Raw genomic sequence first — 15,423 nt, 5'->3', positions numbered from 1 at the left:
TGTGGAAAACTAGGTTTTGGACAGAACCAAGGCATTGCATAGTCCTCGGACTCAAGCCTGTGGGAAAACCAACTACCTGGATGTGGAAAACTAAACACTAAACGAGATTTAGCTACTCTGCGTGATGGCGAAAATGGTGCTTATATCTTCGCAAAAACAAAGGTTAGAAATGAATCTAAGGCCTCTGTGGGCACAAGTAAATGAGAGTTTGGGGAACATAGTGTTAAATGTCTTGCATGCATAGTTATTTGTACATATTAAAATGAGTCAGCGCAGAGTTTATAAGCAAATAATGCGCATTAACAAGGGCGGATAACAAATATATACATGTTCAAATACTTGGAAACTATCGATAAATTAGGAAGTTTGCGAAAGGAAAAGAGACAAATTAATCGTTCAAATAGAAACAAATACAAAAGCCCAACCAAGGCTTCTACTTTTCTGCTTGTTTGTCGGTTGCATTTTTGGAGGTGGGATTAGGATCAGCTTCAATGCCTGGAATGACGGTTTCTTCTAAGGAAGACTGAACAGGGCCAACACTGGTACCCTGAGTGACCACAGCAAGGGGAATGGCCTGTGGCAACTGTGCAGGAGCGGCTAGTTCTTCTATACTCGATACCTGAACGCCCACCTTGGGTTCAGTAATTTCTGTAGGTATCTCAGGATCCGCATGCTGCGATATTACCACCACATCTTGAAGTATTCCCTCTTTGGGCGCCATGCTAGTAGAACCACTGGCTTGTAAGTTTCCCGACGGGGTGACCTCTTCCTCGGGTTGAGCATCCGTGGTCACAGAGCTAGTGGAAGTGGTGTCACGGATGGCCACCGGGTAGAAAACGCTCTCTGCCTTCCACAAATCTGATGAAGCGTCCACTCCAGCTCGCTTCAATGCTTCTTCCCAGACCTGGGAGCAATAAAACCTGCATACTCCAGGAATCTGCGCCTTAAGGGTGGCTTGGGTTTCGGCTACTCCCATGTTATAACCATCATCCTCGGCCGTATTCTTGGCAGCCTCTGCCTCATTCCTGGCAAATTCGGCCTCCTGCTTTGCCCGTACGGCTTCATCCTGGGCATAGTCTGCCACTCCTTTTTCATGCAAGGCCACGGTCAGCTGCTTATTCAAATCCTCGATTAGGTCTTTGGCTATTCGCAGCTGGTCCTCGGCTTCAATTGCGCGCTTGGTTTGGTCCTTGGCCTGTTTCTGGGCACTATCAAGGCCCGCCGAGACGTTATCCCTCTCGCGAGTAGTCATTATTAAATCATCCTTGACTTTAGCGAATTCCTTTTCAGAAGCTTCGAGTGTTTTTGAGGCTGTTATGCGCTTCTTACGTTCGTTCTCGGCTGCCTTACTCCTGTCATGCACCTCTTCCTCCATCCTATAGGTTGCCTAGAGAGCCTGTCAAGAAAGATGAACGCGTAGTGAGCGGTAAACCGGTAACAAGGGATGATAAGGTGTTAGGTGGCCAGAAATCTTACCATGCACAAGTATCTCTTGGTGCTGAGAAAAACCTCCTGCATCCTCATTCTCTTCAGCTTGTCCATATCATTAGGGAGTAATATGGTTCTCCCTAATGCGTCCGCCACGTATTCACCCTCGCCGTCTCCGAGGTCCCTCAGGGAGGCCGTTTCCAGTAATGGACTCCCGTGAAGCATTGGGGCAGGGAGCCAGGCGCTCGGTAGGGATTGGGAATCAATTCCTTTCCCCTTGCCTTGAGGGGTTTGAACTGCGGGTCCTTTGCCCTTACTTTGGGGCCCGAGCTTCAGTTGTTTTGTACGCGGAGCCTCATCCTTCTCCTTTGAAGGTTGGGATTTTCCCTCATCCGCGGTGTCCTTGCCCTTGGGACTCCTCTTTCTCTTAGAATCAGCACCTTCAGGTCTGGGGGACCGAGCTGGTTGGGAGGGGGTGGGAGGTCGGGGCGGTTGGATTGTGGCTGGGACTTGGTGGAGGATGACCGGGTTTGGATTGTAAGGGGTCGAGGCGGTGGAGGAGGAGCATCGGGTTGTGGTGCCTCCTGGGTATCCTTCCTTGGTTGGGCCTCGAGGAGTTGGAGAAGGGGGGTTAAAGGTATTCTCTTGACTCCCATCTCGGCTTGCGAAGAGGTGCCTATTAACGACAATTCAGCCTCGGACAAGGCTGGGTCACCTAGGTCACCAGGAGGGTCCTCTGATTGGTAGACTAAATCAAAAACCCTGAACCCCTCCTCCGTCAGATCGGGTTCACCTTCGTCCTCGGCTGCTTGATGAGATGAAGATGGACCCACCAGGGGGGTGTTCTTGGGGACAGCTGGCTCCTGAGAGATTAAAAATCCCTTTTCTACTACGGTAATTTTTGGAAGCCAGGGACGGCGGGCACTGATCACGTGCTTTGCGTCCCCAAACGACTTCTGAACTGGAGGGTACCCTAGTATTTTGTGAGCTGCACGGACTTGGCCATCACTGTCATTCACAAAAACTGCCGATTGTAAAACAGTCTCCAAATCCGCCCGATTGACTAAATGAAAATGCCGTGTATAGGCACGTGCATCTACAAAAAAAACAACAAACATATATGCATGGTTAGTTATCAAAAGACATTAGATTAGAATGGATTAAAGGGTTATCCCTCTTCCATTCCTGAAACCCCACCTGGTTCTCCTTCTACTACGGGGCATGGGTCGCCATCATGCCACTCCCCAGAGACAATAAGGAAATCCTTGTTCAGTCCCTTGTTGGAATCAGGAAGGCACTGGATCAACCGAACCCTATCGTCCCTTGACCTCATGTAATAGGTTTTTCCTTTCAATTTCTGGAGGTTATAGCACCAATTTACATCATGGTGGGTCAGTCTTAAACCCATCTTCTCATTTAAAGCGTCCACGCAACCCAAAATCCTAAGAACGTTGCCGGCACACTGGGTAGGGGCTAAACGGAAATGCCTGAGGTAACCCCTTGTCACTGGCCCCATAGGGATTCTCATACCTCCCTCTACAAAGGCAAGGACGGGAATTACAACCGCGCCCGTTCCCCTCTTAATGTGCCATTCCCCCATCTTACAGTGCTCCAGACTTACATTGGGGGGAATATTATAATCAACGATGAACTTATTCATCGCCTCATCAGTGTCGACCAACTTCCTCAACCTCAATTTAGTTGCCTTTGTCATCTACTAGCACAAACCTAACCCGCGACGGAAAAGAAAGGGAGCCAGAGAGAAATAAACCCAGACAAAGAAAAAATGCGAGTTAATGAAGGTAGGAAACTTACATAAGGGGAGAGTTACGCTTCGGATGGGCTATATGTGCTTGAGATAAACTTGAAATTGGGCGGAAGTTCAGATGAACCCTGGATACACGCGCTAAAGCTCTTAAGTATATAACTGGAGAGACGAATCCATCTCCAGAATATCTTTTATACTTTCTAGGGTAAACTGCACGCCCATTTTCCCGCCTGAAGAGGCCAGGAAATCATCACCGTTCGATTTTCATCACACCGTTGAACGTGGGAAGCACCAAGCCGCCCGCATTTAATGAGGCCACGTTTCGCCTTCCGAACGGCTCTGGGGACGTGCCTAGGGCAGGTGAAAAACCTCGGGAATCGATATATGACGAGGATTGTTAGGCATTAGCTGATCCCTGGTGTCATCAAAACCCACCTATCCGTCCGAGGGAACGGATAGCAGGATTTTGAGGGGCTATTGTGGGCCCGAGAGGTCTGCAACCCAGCCCAAACTCTACCTGGGCCCAGAACCCGTGCCGAAGGGGTATCCTGCCGAGGACGAATGGTCAATGGCCGACGTGGCGAAGGGAATGGCTGAGGACTTACCCTGTCCTCGGTATTCCGGAGCTGTAATAGAAGGACCCACACTGCGGTGTAGGCAACCCCCAAACAGCCCCCCTCCAGGGGATGTGAACGAAATGGGGCCCATAGGGAAGCAGGGTGTGAAAGTTGGACTAAAGAAAACGCGTCCTTTCTTCAGTAAATGCACCTGCCAATACCCAGAGATGGTTGAAAAGAAAAGATGTTTGGACAGTGTGAACCTTGATCCATGCAACTAATAGAAAGTTAGATGAGATGGCTGACGGGACGGACACAGAGATAAGCTCCCGCCTGACCTACAAGTGGAGGGTCAGGATCAACCAGGCCGGACTATATAATAAAAAGGAAGGTGCGCCAAAAGGGGGGGGCTGGGAAAAATGGCCAAGAAACGAGAGCCTCCCAGCCCACCTCCATGAGAAGTACTCTAGGGGTGACGATCATTTAACCTTGTATGAACCCCCTGAAAAACCCACCACCTATCGATCAAGGCCTAGCCTTTCAAACCCACGCTCTACAAATGATATTGTTAGGGCCGTTTTACGTGCGAACCCGACACTGTTACGGTCCGCCACGAATCGTGACCCTACAGTGTCTTAATCTAATGATAAAGAGCTATCATCAGGAGTAAACGCCATAAGTTGAAACACTCTCTCAAACAAATAATTATATGTGTTCATTTTTTTTATTAAGTGTCATCATTTTAATAGGTCTAATACTATACACACAGACAAGTCTAATATTCAGGAAAATTTTACAATAACAATTTTCTCTTTTTGGTTGTTTAAATATAAAATTTGAAAATTATAGTAGTTGTTAATAAATAGTATTTATTATAAGTGTGTATATATTGAAACAAAAATATATATTTTAACATTTGGCATTTATACAATGAGTTATAATTTGGTAAGAATGGGGTGTAAGATTTATGTTTTATATTATCCAATAAAATATTGTTACATCAGTTTTTTACTTAAAACTCAATACATCCGATCACACATAATAACATCTCAATAAACTTACAGTTAAAGTTGAATTTTCAAATGGATATTATAATTGATTGAGTGTAATTGTGCCAATTCTTTAATATGTTTTAACAAAAAAAAATGTAATTTGATGATATAGCATGTTGGGATTGGAGGGATAAACTTGGGTTTCACACAACATTCTTATTGAATTTAATCTCTTATACAATTTGCCACAACAAAAACATTAAAGCCTCAACAAATTAGTGGTCATATGTATTATTTTATTCCATTCTATTACAAATACTAGACATTTATTATAAGAGATTAAATTCTATAAGGATGGGGTGTAAAACTCATGTTTTACACCATCCAATAAGTGATTGCCACATCAGCATTTTACTTAAATTCAATACATTCTACCACACCTAATAACATCTCAATAAATTCCCAATTTGATTGGATTTATATATGGGTATTAGAATTGATTGAGTATGATTGTATTTATTGTTAAATATGTGATAAGATGATGTGGCATGTTGGGATTGGAGGGGTAAAACATGAGTTTTACACCACGTCCTTATAGAATTTAATCTCTTATTATAATTATATTTATATATGGAACTATAAATTCTTCCATCACATTTATGGAACCATATATAAATATACATATATATATTATAAAATAATGACGTATAAAATTGTAAAACCTCAAAAACTCATGTCATGTGTCACAATATAATACAAATTATAAATTATAGATATATAAGTAAAGAAAATACAAATTTATTATGTTTAATTAGTAAAAGGAAAGGTTATAAACACAAACTACTTTACAAATCGTTCTTATTAAGGAAAACAATTATTGGTGTGTTGGCCAATAAGCATTCATTATGAAACCGTCCACCATAAATTCAAAACCTATTCGATAAAAAAAAGTCTTATCCCACTTGTAAAGGATGACAATGATCGGTTTTAGTGGGTTTTTTTTATTTTATTTTTTACTTGACCCAATTCTTTTTTGAAGAGGACTTGACAGTTGACGCAACTCTAGTAGTAAGAATGTAAAAGTTTGAGATTGTTTTATATTATTATTATTGAATTATTTGGGGATGGATGGATTCGGGTTAAAAGTTTTAAACATGTAAGAATATGGGAATGACTTGGGCGTTACATTTTGATTATTTGAATCCAACTGATTATACATTCAGCTTGTTATAGTACCCATATTATTAATTTTAGGGTAAACTGCGTATTTGGTCGCTATCTTATACATCATATTTCAATTTGGTCTCTAACCTTTTAATTGTGTCAATTTGGTCCTTAACATTTCAGTACCGTGTTAATTTAGTTTTTACTGATAATTTTTAGATGAAAATTGATAACACGACTAATGGCCAAAATAAAAAATTAGCTTTCATTGATGTGACAATACAATAAAATTTTATTTTGGCCATTTGACATGTCATCAATTTTCATCTAAGATATAACAATAGAGATTAAATTGACACGACACTGAAAGATTAGGGACCAAATTGACACAATTAAAAGATTAAGGATCAAATCGAAATATGTTATAAAGAATAGGGACCAAATATGTAATTTATCCTTAATTTTATTTTTTAAAATAATAGAGTTTCTATACAAATATAAAAAAAAAGGGTTAAGTATGCATCTCTTTCTCTCTTAAAAATATACTCCCAAAAATAAAATAAAAAAACTTATCGACAGACTAGAGAAAATTGGCGTCAGATTATCAAAACCATGGATTGCCAAACCATGGATTCAATTATTTTCCTCAATCTTCATGTTGTTTCTGTCTCACATGATATTAAAACCTTTCTTTGTTTTCAGTAGCTTTGTTTTTTTCCCTTTTGGTAAGTCACCCCTCAGCATAAATTTCCAACAGTCCGAGTCATCTCTTTCGCTCTTTAGTGACATCCAAGTAAGCAGTTCATGACCTTTTAGAATAATATCATTTTAAATATAACTACCTAGAAAAAAATAATCTAAGTTCACTTTATAATATGTTTATTTAGTCTGTTTTCCTAAGCATCTTATGTAAAACAATTGAATCAAACGAACATACTTACAGGTTATCATTTACAAGTGAAAAACATGGAAGCATGTCTGCCGGATTAACCAATCCTAGGATTATGGTTATTTGTAAATCGCATTAGTTTAAACTTAGTTGTTTTCTGTTAGAAATAATACATGCCGTACGTATGAAAATTGTTGATTATGACATTAGACAAAAAAAATCATTATTACATGAAAAGAATGAGAGAAAGAGAAGGTGATGGGGAAGATCAACATGACACTGATTGCAGCTGACTAGAGAGAATCTGATGGGGACAACCAAAAAAAATTGTATTAATCAAACAAAGGGGCCTACTTTTGGCTTTAATTAAGAATCCAATGAGAGGGACATTTAGCTTTATTTACACGAGCATTGGAGTGAGAATTTTCTTTTTAATGCTCGGGCATATTTTATTTTTATTTTTTTAGTTTTATGGAGTTTTAATTTATGGCATCTGTTTTTAATGATTGTGTTATTTATCATCAGACTAAGACACCAATCGGTTTTTAGTATAGACAGAGATTTAACCTTAAATTTCTTATTCAACTATTAGAAACTTTACAAGTTAAATTAATTGGAACCCACAATATTCTGAGAGATTCAACTAAGATCTCAGCTATCTATGAAGAAAGATAAGTAAGAAATTTTAATTTACATGCTACAAGACCAATAAATTCCAGTTGTCTCACAAAATGGAACAAGGCAACGTTGTAAAAATCTCAAAACACCTTTTTAAGTTTTAAAGGGTTTGAAAATGGGTGATGGGGCCAAGCCTAAAACATTCAACACAAATCTCATAAAGAAGCATGAAGTAATAAAGTTGCAATTGAATCTCAGAGAAAAGGGAAAAGCACAAATTGGTAATTTATGGGACCATTGCAATATTGGAGTCCATTGTGTTTTCAAGCTGTATACAATTGAGTTTATTATAATTATTGCTCAACCCAAAAATATGGATACCTTAAGAACTCCTGAAAAAACAATACATTTCCTGTCTGACAATGTTTTCTTTAATGGTTCCATACTAATCACATAAAGTTTGTGCCTTCAAGGCTTCAACCATTAGGGAAAGACTAAAAGAACAAAATTTTGAATTCTCTTTTTATTCAAGGTGGAGAGAAAGAAAAGATTAAAGTGGAAAATGGGCTTCAAGCCCAATTCGCACGAGAACCTAACACCCCCATATTATCTGTATATGAAGTGTACGTATTTAATGTCTATAAGGATTGTTGTGGGATGAGCCCAACAACCCAAAGAGGCCCAATTGCACAAAGATCCATAGCAAATGGAAAGCCCAAGCCCAACCAAGGCAAGATCAATGACTCCTCGGATAGGCATGGCCCGATCAATATGTGTGGAATACAGTTGGGTTGAATGGTCAAACCACGTGGGGCTCCTAATGCCACCACGGGCCAAATTCATTTTCATCTATTTCACAGTTGATGCACATGAGAAGCAAGCACCATCTCCAATATTGCCATTCTGCAAAAGAGTTGAAAGAATCCGTTGGGAAAGACCTCATGAGGGTTGGATAAAACTCAACATGGATGGGTTGTCTATTGGCAATCCGGGAGCTGCTGTTGTGGGGGTGTAGTTAGAGATGATGGTGGCAGATGGGTAGAGGATTTACCAAGAGAGCATCAGACTAACAAGCAGTTTTGTGACGGAGTTATGGGGGCTTAGGGATGGATTAATGATATGTTGCAATTTAAATATTTCATCTCTAGTAGTTGAGCTTGATGCCAAAGTTATTGTGGATGTTTTAGGTAATTTTGACTATGTGAATAATGTAATTTCTCATATTTTGGATGATTGCAGGCTTCTGGCTTCTTGTTTTCAACGGATTCGGTTTAAATACTATTATAGGCAAGCAAATTAGTGTGCAGATAGCCTTGCTAGGATGAGCTCTAGTAAGAATTTTGAGTTCACTTATTTTGAAAGTCCGCCTGTGTACATTGCTAATACTTTCGAGAATGAATTTAATGGCATGTACTCTAACAGACTTTGTTATATAATTTCTTAGTTTTTGTAATAAATCTTCTTTTACCAAAATAATAATAATAATAATAATAATAAAGCAAGCACCATCTCAGCATTAAATATCATTTACAGTCTAAAGTACTAACAACTACTCAGTATTAAATGTTAAATGACCATCTATACAATATGGAGCGGCAAATCATGCCCTAACCCATCCTCTCACCTTGACAAAAAGGGGAGGAATGGGACAAAAAAAAATCTCCGCTCAGTCTCTCTTTCTTGGGGAGTAGAGATCTGAATTCTCTATAAATACCCCTTCCCCAAGCCTAGAGAAGGGAGAGAGACTTCTGAGCACTGAGCAACCATGTACCGAGCAAGTAGAGCAATCTAAAGAGTTCCATTTTTTATGCTACTCTGAGTCGGGATTGTAATTCATGAGTTTCAAGTATGGTATATCCCAAGTCCTATAAAAATTGTATCGAGTAATTTTTAACCCATTACAGGGATAATTTAGAATTGCCACATAATCTTCTTTAGATTCCTCTAGATATACCAAGCATAACGCATTGGCAGAACTAGTATGTAAACAAAATAAAGATATAATAAATGAGAGTCTTAACTTCATCATACCATTATTCAGAAAAGCTAATAAGTCAACTGCATATTCTAGTAGAAAAACGCTAAATGTTTGTAGTCACATATAGTTGAGTGCAAAGTTTAGATGCTGTTAATACTCATAATTCGCATTCTTGGAATACATTGGTAGCTGAAGCCTTTGATCTCAGGTGCTACTCAAGCAAGGTGTAAGTTGTGAGATCTGACCCTGCCCCACTATGAAAGTTAGGCTGCCTAGGTCTCAGGCGCAAAGCAAATATGTGAGGATCTCCATTTCAGCGTCCAATAACAGCACCATAATCTCCTCCATTATCAACTAATCCATATTGTGGGTCTTCATTTCCAGCATCCTTAATAAAAGTAAAAAAGATCCTTCTATTAGTTCCAATTTGCTTCTCAAATTTTAAATTCCATAAATATGTATATGTGTGTGTAGCATGATGCTTACAATTCCATGTAGAAGATTTCTATGTATGTCTTTAGCACTCCTTAACTGCAATAAAGTGAAATATGGGAAAGAAGAAATCCTTTATCAAGCAAAACTCAAAAATACAATTAAGGTTCAATGAAATAGACAAGTAACCATATATATTGCCCACTGGATTTTACCTTTTTCTTGAAAGTTTCAGTTTGGCCACTAATCACCCGGTACTGTGGAAAACATAAAAACCAAGTTCATTAATAAGCTTACAAGATAATTTAAAAAGCCTTAGAAAAACCCTAGCTTATCTGTTAAGCACAACAAACACACACACACACACACACACACAAACCCACAAACATCCCTCATGCTGCTGGCGGCAAAGTATTTCCAAGTAGATTATAGATACAAGATGGGGTATAAAATTAAGAAATTCCACAACATGAATTATGAGTAGGGCCTATTTGGAACTTTGGATGAGTTTATTATGTTCAATGGTTTATTGCGTTTAAAACATAAGTTATGGGAGCTGCGGAGAGTTTAGGAGGGAAAGAGTTCGAATTGCGGGGTTAGCAACATGTTGTAATTGTCTCTCTCAAAAAAAAAAGATAAGTTATGTTAAAGTAGGGTTTAAAAAGTTTAACCTAACCAAATAAATAAAATAAGCTAAAAAATTTTGACTCTAATAAAGAAAAAGAAGTTTATAAAAAATATGTTGAATACTGAATTCACAACTCTATTAAATGGGTTTATAGCTAAGAATGAAAACCATTGATAAAATAGAAAGATCTTACAATAAATCAAAACATGTGTAACTTATTCTTCCATTTCTTTTTAAAGTGAGTTTCCACCCCCAAGGAGAGGGAGAAAAGATATTTGAACAAAAGGTATGCATATTCATCAAATAAAACGGCAAAGGGAGTGCACTTCTTCTTCTTCTTCTTCTTCTTTTCTTTTTTTTTTTTTTTTTTTTTTTTTTTTTGAATAAGTAGCAAAAGGTACAAGTACAAGTACAAGCAAAAGGTATAAGTGCATATTCATCACATTTTGGGCTCAAGTCCTTTCAAGTACAAGTACAAGGTTTATACATATCCATGGTAGTTAGTACCGCACAAGGTCTATAGCAAAAAGCTTAAAGTTTCACAAATTTAAATTTCATCACAGCCAAAACATGCACCTAATGAAATCAAATGAATATGTAAAATAATAAAAATCATAACCATAACAATAAAGATGGTAGAAATTTAGCAAATTTTTTAATTATTGGTGGTCATAGATCCAACCTTGCGTTCACGAATAACCTTGACAGCATTCTCCATGTCTTGCTCAAGAATATGCATTTTTTCCAAGCTCAGATCATTCGCAGATTCACCTATCCTCTGCCTATCAATCAGCATTTCAAAAATAAAAATCCTCCAATTAAATTCAAAATTTTACTAACACATCATCCCTATGAAAACATTTTCATTTATTTGGCAAGTACTTCTATAAAAGTCCAATGCAATTGTCACATGCAGCTCACAATATATAACGCGTCACTCATAATCTATTACATATATACCTTATCTCCGTTCGAAGACTCCTATTCACCTCCTTCAGCTTCATCAACTCTCTTTGCATTCTCTGCATCCATTACCATACTTCAACAAACCATTAGCTAACACACACACACACACACACACACACACACACATATATATATATATAAAAAGCTTGGGCAATCCAAAATTTTAGTTGGCCTAAAGACCAAATAGAACGTTGACTTGTATTGTGATTCTCCTCCCAGAACCAAGGATCTAAACATGTGCAAGAACTAGGTTATTGAACAAGATCCAATATCTTATTGATGGTTGAGAGCAAAAGTTAAAAAGTTCATTTTTCTTCACAGCCTTAGGCCGTAAAAAAAAGTTTAAAAAGTTACTATTTTTTTCCTGATCTAATGGCTACAGAGAAAAGTTAACTTTTTAACATTTTGTTTCAGTTGTGCATAGTTATTGCATCACATTTAAACTAAGATCTCAATCCCAAAACCAAGTTAAGCCCAAAAAAAAAAAAAAAAAAAAACCAAACAAAAAACTTTTGAAGATAAAACATCTTCACGATTTGTTTTCTATGTTTTCAATGTTTTATACAACTAAAAACCTTTAACAACAAAAAAATATTTTCCTATTATGTAGAAAACCAAGTCAAACTGAGAAATGAGAGAGTAAGTGTATTCAAGCAAAGTAGTCAAAAGACTCAAAACTAGGCATAACTATATATATATGGTTTTGTTTGTCTTAATTGCTTCTCTTTTTTGGTTTAGTCGCGTAAGGGGTGAAAGATCCACCTAAAACTCTACAGTTACTGTTTTTTATTTCGGTTTTAAGGTATTCTAATATAGTTCCTGGCTCTTGAATATGCATGTGTATTTATTTTTTTAATCAATATATATATCATATTAATTTTTTCTTTCAAAATTTTGATAGAAATTGTGGTAGATTTCGAGCACACAATATGTTTTTATTCTTTTCATCATCATTTTTGCCTCAAAAAATTGTCAAATACTTCATGTGCCAATGGTTAGTAAGGACCAAAGGATCTATTCATTAAAATAAATAAAAAAGGGACAAAAGCATCGACAACTAAGTTGTCAACTTGTTCATGGAGGGATTGCATTTCTGCTTACTCTTCTAACTTCTACTATAATTGTAGAAAATGGGTGGCTGGCCTAGGGCTAAGGCACCCAATTAAAAAGGTCATATCCTAGTAAAAATAAAGGCCCATCTTGTGAGTGAATAATCATTTTTTTAAAAGAAAAGGTTACATACCAAAAAAAAGGCCCTATCCCAATAATTGTCTTGACATAAACAATTTTTCAAAAAAAATCAAAAGTGATAAAATTCTGACCAAATTAGTAATCGAAAATGACATATTAACAAAATTTAAATACAAAAAATTAGTTAATAATTTTGTATCTCAAAAAAGTGAGATGCATTCACTATTTTTTTCGGAAAAGTGAGATGCATTTAAATACTGTGATGCAAAATTTATAATTTAATTTAATATTACCCCATTTGAAATTATCGGTATATATTAAACCGGCCTTGTTGCATATAATAGGCATTTTCATATTAAAATTCAGCTATGTAACAAAGTAGGAGATTATTTTTTATATTGAAAATGAAAATGCTAATTAATTTAACAGAAAATATACACACGATTTAGTTGAAATATATTAAGAAAAAATATATTATATATTTTCTTTTATTTATGTTCTGTTAAAACTGCATATAGCTGTTAGTTTTATTTTTTTTATTTATATTAATTTAATCTTTAATCTTAATCTTAGTTTATTTCGGTTTTGTTACTGCATGTATAAGTATATTAAAATATATAGTTTCTCAAAAAAAAAAAAGAAAAAAAAAAAGTTTGAGAGAGAACCTCATAGTGCGAGCTCCAAATGTCTGTCTCCTTGGCCTTCTGGTACTCATCAATCAATTGCTTCGTTCTAAACCCCAAATTTTTGCAACCATAAAAGAAAGAAAGAAAGAAAAATAATTCAGGATCTAAAACTTGTTTGGAGAAATCCAGGTTTAATTTAACAAGTAGAAAAAAAAAAAATTAAAAGACAAATAATAGCAGTATTATAGAGATCAAAAGAGACAACGTACGTGGTGGAAGGGCTAACATATTCTTGGACCTTGCCAGTGCTAGAGATCATAATAATCGAAACCTTAGCATCACACAGAACAGTGAGCTCGTTGGCCTTCTTGAACAAACCGTTCCTTCTTTTTGAGTACGTGACCTGCCTGTTCGTTGTGTTCTCTATCCTCTTGATCTGAATCTTTCCCCTTGCCATCTCTCTCTCTCTCTGTGTTGCTTCTTTTCCTTTCTCTTAACTTTCAAGATTTGAAGAAATAATGAACAAGAAGAAAGGAAAAGAAAGTGTGTGAATGAAGGGCATTGGTGAAAATGAAAAAAGAAGATAAACTTTATTGCCAAATTTGTGAAAAGCTTTATAAGGAGTTGATAAAACTAGGTAATGTCTTTCCAGTTTGGTTTGGACTTAGGAACCCGCATTCCGATGTGGGACCATCATTAATTTCGATCCGTCACGGAACCATGGTTCCCCGTATTGAGACTTCGTATTTTGGTTTGGTTTTTGATTGATTCAGTTGTGTTTTGAATGTGACCACTGACAAGACCAGCGGGATATGTACATGGACGAACATGTTCTTGTTCAGTTGTTCCATTCATTTAACCTGCCTTTTTGTTTGGAGTTTTAATATTCCCAAATTTACAATTCACATGCAACTATGACCCAACCTTGTGTTGAGAAAAATAAAAAGCAGGGAAATTAACAAACCTTTTCTCTTTCTCTTCTTCCTTTCAAAAATAGATTAAACAAATTTAAAACATGATTCGGTTAATTAATGTATATACCCTAATGTGAGCATACATTAATTATTTATTTTAAGAGACAATTTATGAAAATTTGAAAAAAATTGTCAAAAAATTTAACCACTTTTTCATTTTTTATAAAAAAATTTCTAAAGATAAACTTGTACCTAAATATGTAATATATATATATATATATATTGTGGTTAATTTTCCTAAAATTTTAGATAGAAAAATTCAATTAATGATTGAAGAATATTTTCTAGTTTTTTTTTTTTCAAAAAATTTTAACAAAAGTTTATGTAAAGGACTTAACTAAATAAATTTAAAATTTAAAGTACTGAAAAAAAAAAAAAAAGACTGAAATGAATTTTGAAGAAACTTAAAATGTGGGTTTTGCACTTTAGCCTTTCTCTTTTGCTTTGGATGAGTAGGTTCTTTATACATCACATTTGCTTATTTCTTCCTTTACCACTATTTATTTTTCTTTCTAAGCAAATTTAGATCAAGTATCACAACACTAACCCTTTAGGTTTCAGTACATGATATATATGATGCCATGGGACAACAAAGTGTTTCAGGTTCTAGGATATTCATAATTTGGAAGTAATGCATCATAATCCATTAATTAATATCAAGTTTGATTTAATTGAATCATTGATATAGCCATAATATTTTTTAAGTTACTATAAATTTTATTATGATTTGTACCATTTCAATATATAATAAATATGATTTTTATAAGACTTATATAATAATATTTTTAATACCACTAATTAGTATATATTTCTAACACAAATTAAGTGAGAAAAATAAATGTTTTTTCCACATCAATAATTATTAGAAGTTTCATCCTTTTGATAATTCACATGATTACGCCAGACTCATAATAAGTCTGTAATAAAAATCATAGCTCGAGGCACGGGAATAGGGCACCGTAGGTAGGGGTTGATTGCCCTATATATGTCACATATTTCTATTCTATTCAAGACATGATTTGTGAAGGCCCCTAGCTCACGGTTGTCAGCCGTAATATCCTCTGGTTTTTTCATTGCACGCAGAGGGCTCGTTTCTTGACTTGAGGCATAAATGGGGGTCCTAATGCTTCGGCTACAACGCTTACTCGTACGAATATTTTGAAGATATTAACGTTGTTCAGCATCGAAAGTAATGTCATCAACTTTTTTTTT

The 15,423-nt window shown here is 36.2% G+C and overlaps 1 protein-coding gene across 1 annotated transcript; it reads right to left on the bottom strand.

Moving 5' to 3' along the window:
- Positions 1 to 9,400: 9,400 nt before the first annotated feature.
- Positions 9,401 to 13,806, bottom strand: LOC115959489 (agamous-like MADS-box protein AP3). The gene is made up of 7 exons (XM_031077904.1): positions 13,507 to 13,806; positions 13,277 to 13,343; positions 11,415 to 11,476; positions 11,137 to 11,236; positions 10,042 to 10,083; positions 9,881 to 9,925; positions 9,401 to 9,782 (listed from the first exon to the last, which is right to left on the bottom strand). Exons 1-7 carry the CDS (start codon positions 13,692 to 13,694, stop codon positions 9,708 to 9,710), a joined length of 579 nt encoding a protein of 192 aa, XP_030933764.1. The 5' UTR covers positions 13,695 to 13,806; the 3' UTR covers positions 9,401 to 9,707.
- Between the last annotated feature and the right edge of the window lie 1,617 nt (positions 13,807 to 15,423).

The sequence above is a fragment of the Quercus lobata genome, chromosome 9 (assembly GCF_001633185.2).
Source record: "Quercus lobata isolate SW786 chromosome 9, ValleyOak3.0 Primary Assembly, whole genome shotgun sequence".
In the NCBI taxonomy this organism is placed as follows: Eukaryota; Viridiplantae; Streptophyta; class Magnoliopsida; order Fagales; family Fagaceae; genus Quercus; species Quercus lobata.
The sequence above is the reverse complement of the archived record's forward strand: the minus strand, read 5'-3'. Positions and strand labels throughout refer to the sequence as shown.